This window comes from Scyliorhinus canicula, chromosome 13 (genome assembly GCF_902713615.1).
Source record: "Scyliorhinus canicula chromosome 13, sScyCan1.1, whole genome shotgun sequence".
NCBI classification, from domain to species: domain Eukaryota; kingdom Metazoa; phylum Chordata; class Chondrichthyes; order Carcharhiniformes; family Scyliorhinidae; genus Scyliorhinus; species Scyliorhinus canicula.
The window spans coordinates 7,692,179-7,700,649 of NC_052158.1; the positions used below are offsets into that span (position 1 = coordinate 7,692,179).

General features: G+C 51.9%; 1 protein-coding gene across 1 annotated transcript; it reads right to left on the reverse strand.

The window, feature by feature from the left end:
* Positions 1-396: 396 nt before the first annotated feature.
* LOC119976445 (nuclear factor 7, brain-like) lies at positions 397-1,395 on the reverse strand. Its single transcript, XM_038816981.1, has 3 exons — positions 952-1,395; positions 766-861; positions 397-672 (listed from the first exon to the last, which is right to left on the reverse strand). The coding sequence occupies exons 1-3, from the start codon at positions 1,393-1,395 to the stop codon at positions 415-417; spliced, it is 798 nt and encodes a 265-aa protein (XP_038672909.1). The 3' UTR covers positions 397-414.
* Positions 1,396-8,471: the final 7,076 nt, after the last annotated feature.

The window sequence follows — 8,471 nt, forward strand, 5'->3', positions numbered from 1 at the left end:
TTGAGAGTAGTCTGATAGGGTGGTCATTGGCTGGGTTGGATTTGTCCTGCTTAGTGTGTACAGGATGTCCTGTACCTTCATTGAAGCCTACTTGTGACAATAAGCCATTTTCATTTTTCATTTTCAGGGTGAGAGTTGGCCAAGCTCTCGGTATACTCTCACCCAGAAGGAAAAAAACAGTAAAAAGGGAGAAATAGGCATACGGGTCAAAACTGTTTCTTCCCTCAGGGCAGCTCCCGCCTCATACTTTGTCAGGCCGGAAGGGGTTAAACTGCACACGCTGAAGTGAAAGTTATCAACGTATTCAAGGGGAAAGTAGATTAACACAAGAGGGAGAAAGGAACAGAACAATATTTTGACAGGGATGGGAGGACGTTCGTGTGGATCATGTTGTGACTGTGAACTTTCACTGAACTAAACTGAAATATAATCCCTCACCTTCAGAAATCTCACTCCGTCTTTTTGTTCCAACTGTTTTTCCAACTTTGAGAGCTTCTCCTGAATAGAATTTAAATTCTCCTGAATTTTACAAAGATTTTCCTCCATTGGTTTTAGAATTTTTTCCTCTTCTTCCCTGAGATCTCGGATGAAACGCTGCTCTTTCTCAGTGAGAATCTGGTGCATTTTAGTGAACTCGGATGTGATGTGGCTCTGCAGACTGACCGACTGTTTCTATAAGAAGAAACATTAAAAATAACAGGTTTCTGTCATAAAAACAACAAAATAATGAATTAAATTTGGAAGCTCAGCACAGGGAGACTTTACCCTAATTTGGGAAATCTTCTGTTTCTGCTGCTGCTCCATTTCTAGAACCGTTGATTTCTTCTGTGTGAGAGAATCTAAGGAAGATTTCACCCGACTCTGGGATTGGGAGAGAAAATCAGAAAATAAAAGTGTTAGACCCTGAAAATGTAATCAGATAATCAGGGGATCAAATCTGTTCCCTTTTACCTTGTAGATTTCAACAGCTTCTTTAATCGGGATGAAGCGGTGTTCTCTGTGTTCCCACGAATCTCTACAAATCAGACAGATCAATTTCTTGTCCGTTTCACAAAACAGCTTCAGTTCTTCCTGATGTTCCTCACAGTGACGTTTCAGATCCAGCTTTAATTTTCGAGCTTTCTCAGCCAGATTCACTGAGACCCAGCTTCTCCTGAGGTTTCTTTCTGGAAACTCCTGTCGACATTCCGGGCAGGAGTTTATTTCCCTCTTTTCCCAACACTGGGTGATGCAGGAGCGGCAGAAGCTGTGTCCACAATCCAGTGAAACCGGATCAGTGAAGAAATCGAGACAAATGGGACAAATTGCCTCCTCGGCCAAATTCTGGACCTGCTGTTTGAGAGCCATGTTCACACTCAACACTTCATAGTTCCGTTTCAGTTTCAATGATAACATTCGATTCAGTAATTATCTCATGAGATTCACTGTAATGGAACAACTGTTGTTTGCTGCTCTAGGTTCCTGTTGTTTGTTTTTTTATTCTGTTCTGTGCGTGACAAAAGAAGGTGCGGAGGCATCGAAGGATGAATATTTTCTGTTTATTATTCATTTTGAAACAAACAAAATAGGAGTAGGCCATTCAGCCCTTCAAACCTGCTCCACCATTCAATATCATCAGGGCTGATCCTCTCAGCTCAGGCCATACTTTAAAAAAAAATCATGCATGGGATGTTTGACGTCGCTGTCTGGGCCAATATTTCTTGCCCATCTTTAATTGCCCTTCAGCTGATTGACTTGTTCGGCCAATTAAGAGGGCATTTCGAGAGTCAACCACATTGCTGTGGATCTGGAGTCACAGGTAAGGACGGCAGATTTCAGAGTCATGGAGACTATAGCACTAAAGGATATTAGTGAACCACATAGGTTTTCAAACAATGGACAATGGTTTAATTTCAGATTTTTACTGAATTCAGATTTCACCACCTGCCATGGTGGAATACAAACCTGGGTCCCCAGATTATTAGCCTCCTTTTCCAGATTAATAGCCAGTGCAAATGCTGCCACGTTCTCCCCATACCCCTAATGCCGTTAGGCTCCAGAAATCTATTTCTTTCTTAAATATATTCAGTGACTTGGCCTCCACAGCCTTCTGTGGTGAAGAATTGCACAGGTTCACCAACCTCTGAATGAAGTTGTTTCTCCGCATCTCAGTCCCAAATGGTTTACTCCATATCTTGAGACTGTGACCCCTTGTTCCAGATCCCTCCAGTCCCAGACGGAGGAAACAACATCTCTGCCTCCAGTCTGTCCAAACCTGTCAGAATTTTATACCTTTCAATTAGATCCTCCCCCATTCTTCCAAACACCTGTAGACAGGCCCAGTTGACCCAGTCTCTCTTCATACGCCAATCCTACCATCCAGGAAGCAGTCTGATCAACCTTCACTGCACTCCCTCTATGGCAAGTATATCCTTTCTTAGATAAGGAGATGAAAACTGCACTCAATGCTCCAGATGTGGTCTCAATATGGCCCTATATAACTGCAGTAAGATATCTTTGCTCCTGTACTCAAATCCTTAATGAATGCTAACATACCACTTGCCTACCTAACTGCTTGCTGCACCTGCATGCTTGCTTTCAATCCCCTGTGTACATGGACACCCAGATTCCATTGTGCATCAACATTTCACAATTTCAATAATACTGCCATTCTGTTTTACCCACCGTGGTGCATACTTCACATTTGGTCATGTTTTATTGCATCTTCCACGTATTTGCCCACTCTCAACTTTCCAAAGTCACCTTGAAACTCTTAACATCCTCCTCACCACTCACATTCCCACCTAATTTTGGGTTGTCAGCAAACCTGGAAATATTGGGCGTGATTTACCAGCCTCGTTGCTCCCGACTTGGTGACGTGACGAGGCTGTTGAATATTGCGAGACGCCTCTCGTGAGATTCGCAACACTCAAAATGTCTTGCAAGATTCAACGGAATCTCGCGCGACATCACTATCTGGATCTCCCTCACTGGGCATGACCCAGATTAGAATGGCGCCTTTAACAATGTTTGCGCCGGATTCACCCTGTGCCAGGAACCGAACGGCCGAGCCTGGGAGACCCTGCTATGGCGCCATTTAGGGTGGGTGTCCGGGTGGCACTGTCAGGCTTAGCAGGGCCAAGGTGCCTAGGTGCCAGGTTGCGCCTGGCAAGGGCTAGGCCCAGGGTGCCTTGTGCATAAGAGGTGGGGTGAGGTGGGGGGCTGGTGGACCACGGAAAAGGTAGGTTGGGTGTAGTAGGTGGGTTCTGGAGGTCGCTGAGGGAGGGTCAAAGGATCAGGGCTGCCTTTAAAAATTACTCCCTGACCCACGGTCATCTTCCTGAACTGGCGAGCTGAGTTTGTCAGTGAAGTAAATGATGTAAGTGCAGCCTCGATGCGGCAAAGTGCCGTTGGATAGCAGGGTTTTTCTCAGCGCTGCAGGCACCAAGCAACAACCCGCTTGACGTGCCAAAAATGGTGCTCTATATTTGCTTCACATTATATTTGCTTCCTTCATCCAAATCATTGATATATATTGTGCATAGCTGGGGCCCAAGCACTGAAATCTGTTGCACCCCACTAGCCACCACCTGCGACTCTGAAAAAGATCCATTTAGTCCTATTCCATGTTTCCTGTCTGCTGAGCAATTTTTGATCCATGCCAATATATTTTTTTTTTTTAAATAATTTTTATTGAAATTTTTCGATACAAACATTTACCCCTACTACATTTTAAATTATAACACAACAAATCCCCCCTGGAAAATCCTCCCCACGCCCTCCCCCGCGCGCACCCCCCCCCACCCTCCCTTTCCCCCCCCCCCCCGCGCTATCAGTCTAGCAACCAAACCGTTTTTCCCTTTCTGCCGATGGCCTTGGGCAGTCATTGCCCGCGACCCCCCGCTGACGTGCTCCCTTCGTTGCTATCCCCCCCCCCCTCCCTTCTCCCCCCCCCCCCCCCCCCCCCCCCCCCCCCCCCCTTTCTCCCCGGGTTGCTGCTGTTTCGGCCTCCAGTTCCTATCTCTGATCCAGAAAGTCAAGGAAGGGCTGCCACCCGCCGGAAGAACCCCTGTACCGACCCTCTCAGGGCGAATTTGATTCTTTCCAATTGGATGAAGCTTGCCATGTCGTTTAACCAGGTGTTAACACTTGGTGGCCTTGTGTCCCTCCACTGAATCAAGATCCTTCTCCGAGCTACCAAGGACGCAAAGGCCAATATTCCGGCCTCCCTTGCCTCCTGTACTGGCTCCACCCCAACCCCAAAAATCGCTAGCCCCCACCCTGGTTTGACCCTGGTTCCCACCACTCTCGATACCGTCCCCGCCACCCCCTCCCAAAACTCTTCCAGTGCCGGACACATCCAGAACATATGTACATGGTTCGCAGGGCTTCCCGAACACCTAACACACCTGTCCTCACCCCCGAAGAACCGACTCATCCTAGTCCCCGTCATATGGGCTCTGTGCAGCACCTTAAATTGGATGAGGCCCAACCTTGCGCACGACGACGACGAATTGACCCTCTCTAGGGCATCCGCCCATGTCCCATCTTCTATCTGCTCTCCCAGCTCCGCTTCCCACTTGTCTTTCAGCTCCTCTATCGGTACCTCCTCCACCTCCTGCATTATTTTGTAGATGTCCGAGACCTTCCCTTCTCCGACCCAGACCCCTGACAGCACCCTATCACTCGCCCCTCTATCGGGAAGCAAGGGAAATCCTTCCACCTGTCGTCTGGCAAATGCCTTCACCTGCAGGTATCTAAACGTGTTCCCCGGGGGGAGCTCAAATTTCTCCTCCAGCTCTCCCAGGCTCGCAAACCTCCCCTCTATGAACATGTCCCTCAGTTGCCTGATGCCCGCCCTGTGCCAGCTCTGGAATCCCCCGCCAGTGTTCCCCGGGACAAATCTGTGGTTCCCTCTCAGTGGCGCCGCCATCAGACCCCCCACTTCCCCCCTGTGCCGCCTCCACTGCCCCCAGATTTTAAGGGTGGCCGCCACTACCGGACTCGTGGTATACCTTGTGGGGGGGAGCGGCCATGGTGCCGTTACTAGCGCCCCCAGGCTTGTATTGCCGCAGGACGCCCTCTCCATACGTTTCCAAGCTGCCCCCTCCCCCTCCATCACCCACTTGCGCACCATCGATGCGTTCGCCGCCCAGTAGTATCCGGAAAGATTGGGTAGCGCTAATCCTCCACTGTCCCTACTCCGTTCCAAGAAAATCCTTCTCACTCTAGGGGTGCCATGTGCCCACACATAGCCCATAATGCTGCTAGTTACCTTCTTGAAGAAGGCCCTGGGGAGAAAGATGGGCAAGCACTGGAACAGAAACAAGAACCTCGGGAGGACCGTCATTTTAACTGACTGCACCCTCCCTGCTAGCGACAGCGGTACCATGTCCCACCTCTTGAACTCCTCCTCCATCTGCTCCACCAGCCTTGAAAAGTTCAGCTTGTGGAGGGTCCCCCAGTTCCTTGCCACCTGCACCCCCAAGTACCTGAAGCTCTTTACTGCTCTCTTAAAGGGGAGCCGCCCAATTCCCTCCCCCTGATCTCCCGGGTGTATCACAAAGACCTCACTTTTACCCACATTTAATTTATATCCCGAAAAGTCCCCGAACTCCGCTAGTATTTCCATTACCTCCGGCATTCCCCCTTCCGGGTCCGCCACATATAACAACAAATCATCCGCATAGAATGATACCCGATGTTCCTCCCCTCCCCTTGTCAGTCCTCTCCACCCCCCTGAGCCCCTCAGTGCCATCGCCAACGGTTCGATCGCTAATGCAAATAGTAAGGGGGATAGGGGGCATCCCTGCCTGGTACCTCGATGGAGCCCAAAATACTCCGACCTCCTCCCGTTTGTAACCACACTCGCCATCGGGGCCGAATACAGCAGCTTCACCCACTTGATAAATCCCTCCCCAAACCCAAACCGTTCCAGCGTCTCCCACAGGTATTCCCACTCCACCCTATCGAATGCCTTCTCCGCATCCAGTGCTACCACTATCTCAGCCTCCCCCTCCACTGCTGGCATCATAATCACATTCAACAGTCTCCGGACATTTGTGTTAAGTTGTCGTCCCTTTACGAACCCCGTCTGGTCCTCATGGATTACCCCTGGCACACAATCCTCTATTCTGGTTGCCAGGACCTTTGCCAACAGTTTGGCATCTACATTCAAGAGGGAGATAGGCCTGTAGGACCCGCACTGTACAGGGTCTTTGTCCCGCTTCAGGATCAAGGAGATCAGGGCCTGTGACATTGTCGGGGGCAGAGCCCCCCCCTCTCGCGCCTCATTGAAGGCTCGCACCAGCACTGGACCCACCAAGTCCACATACTTCTTATAAAATTCCACCGGGAACCCATCCGGCCCCGGCGCCTTCCCCGCCTGCATCTGGCCTATCCCTTTAACTAGTTCCTGCAGCTCTATCGGCGCCCCCAGCCCCTCCACCCGTTCCTCCTGGACCTTTGGGAACCTCAATCTATCGAGGAAGTTCTCCATTCCCCCCCTCCTCCTGGGCGGCTCAGACCGGTACAATTCCCTGTAGAAATCCCTGAAGACCCCGTTCACCTCTTGCCCCTTCTGCACTACGTTCCCTCCCTTCTCTCTCACTCCCCCAATCTCTCTGGCTGCATCTCGCTTGCGCAGCTGGTGTGCTAGCATCCTGCTCGCCTTTTCCCCGTACTCATAGACCGCGCCCTGTGCCCTTCTCCATTGCGTCTCCGCCTTCCTAGTGGTCAGTAGGTCAAACTGGGCCTGTAAACTGCGCCGCTCCCTCAACAGCCCCTCCTCTGGTGTCTCCGCATATCTCCTGTCCACTTCTATAAGTTCCCCCACCAGTCTCTCCCTCTCCTGCCTCTCCTTCCTTTCTCTGTGTGCCCTTATGGAGATCAGCTCTCCTCTGATCACTGCTTTCAGGGCCTCCCAGACTACCCCCACCTTCACCTCGCCCGTGTCGTTCGTGCCCAGATATCTCTCAATGCCCTTCCGGACCCTTCCGCACACCTCATCGTCCGCCAGCAGCCCCACATCCAGGCGCCACAACGGGCGCTGGTCCCGTGCTTCCCCCAGTTCTACCTCTACCCAGTGTGGTGCATGGTCCGAAATCACAATGGCCGAGTACTCCGTGTCCTGCACTCTCGAAATCAAACCCCTGCTCAGTACAAAAAAGTCTATTCTGGAGTACACCCTGTGGACGTGGGAGAAAAAAGAATACTCCCTCGCCCTTGGCCTGCCAAATCTCCAAGGGTCTACCCCCCCCCATCTGCTCCATGAACCCCCTTAGCACCTCTGCCGCTGCCGGCCTCCTATTCGTCCTGGAACTCGATCTGTCCAGCCCAGGGTCGAGCACTGTATTGAAGTCCCCCCCCATGATCAGGCCTCCTGCCTCCAGACCCGGAATGAGGCCCAACAGGCGCCTCATAAAACCCGCGTCATCCCAATTCGGGGCATATACATTTACCAGCACCACATTCTCTCCCTGCAGCCTACCCTTCACCATCACGTACCTACCCTCCTTATCTGCTACCACCTGCGCCGCCACGAACGACACCCTCTTTCCCACCAAAATCGCCACCCCCCGGTTCTTTGCGTCCAAGCCTGAGTGGAACACCTGTCCCACCCACCCCCTTCTCAGGCGTACCTGGTCTACTACTCTCAAGTGAGTCTCCTGCAACATTGCCACATCCGCCTGCAGTCCCTTTAGGTGTGAAAAAACCCTTGATCTCTTGACCGGCCCATTCAGCCCCCTCACGTTCCAAGTAATCAACCGGGTCGCAGAGCGACCCGTCCCTTTCCCCTGTCTATTAGCCATGTCCTGTCCCCTGTTCGCCCCGGGTCGACCCTCCCCTTCTGACCCGTTCCCCATGGCGATGGCCCCCCCCCCTCTCTCCTCCCGTTCTTCCCTTCCCGTCCTCGGCCTTTCCAGCAGCAACCCGGTATTCCCCCCCTAACCCCCCTTCCCCCCCCCCCCCCCCCCCCCCCCCGGCTAGGACCCCTCCTAGCCGCGGTGTATCCACCATCGTACTCCCGAGAGTCAGCTGGTTTTCGCTGACCCGGCTGCCCCTGCCACACTCCGACTCCTCCCGATGTGGGGGGGGAGGGGCCTCCCCCCCCCCTTGCCATCCCTCTCTGACCCCGCTTCAGCGCGGGAAAAGCCGCCATTGCTGGCCACACCCCACTCTTCTCTCCTCCCCCCTCCTCCGTCCCGCGCGCGGGAAACAGGGGAAAGCCCGCGCTTTCGCCCGGCCACACCCTACCCCGCCATCTTCAATTCCACCCCCGTCCCCATCCAAGCTGATAAAAAAGCCCCCTTAAAACGAGAGGAAGAAAAGAGAGAAAAAGAAAACACGCATAACCAACTTGCTCCCCCCCCGTCCCGCCTCCCCAACTTAACAATATAACAATATAAATAACAAATCTCAAATAAATACATAAATACATAACTATGCCTGCATAACTAAATAACTAAATAACTACCCAATAATAACGTACT

Excerpts from the sequence above, each read along its gene's own strand:
- LOC119976445 (XM_038816981.1), bottom strand. The coding sequence starts at position 1,395 with ATGTTATCATTGAAACTGAAACGGAACTATGAAGTGTTGAGTGTGAAC. Across the intron at positions 862-951 it reads AAGCTGTTGAAATCTACAAG|AGTCGGGTGAAATCTTCCTT; the intron begins GTAAAAGGGAAC and ends TCCCAATCCCAG. Across the intron at positions 673-765 it reads AGAAGATTTCCCAAATTAGG|AAACAGTCGGTCAGTCTGCA; the intron begins GTAAAGTCTCCC and ends TTCTTCTTATAG.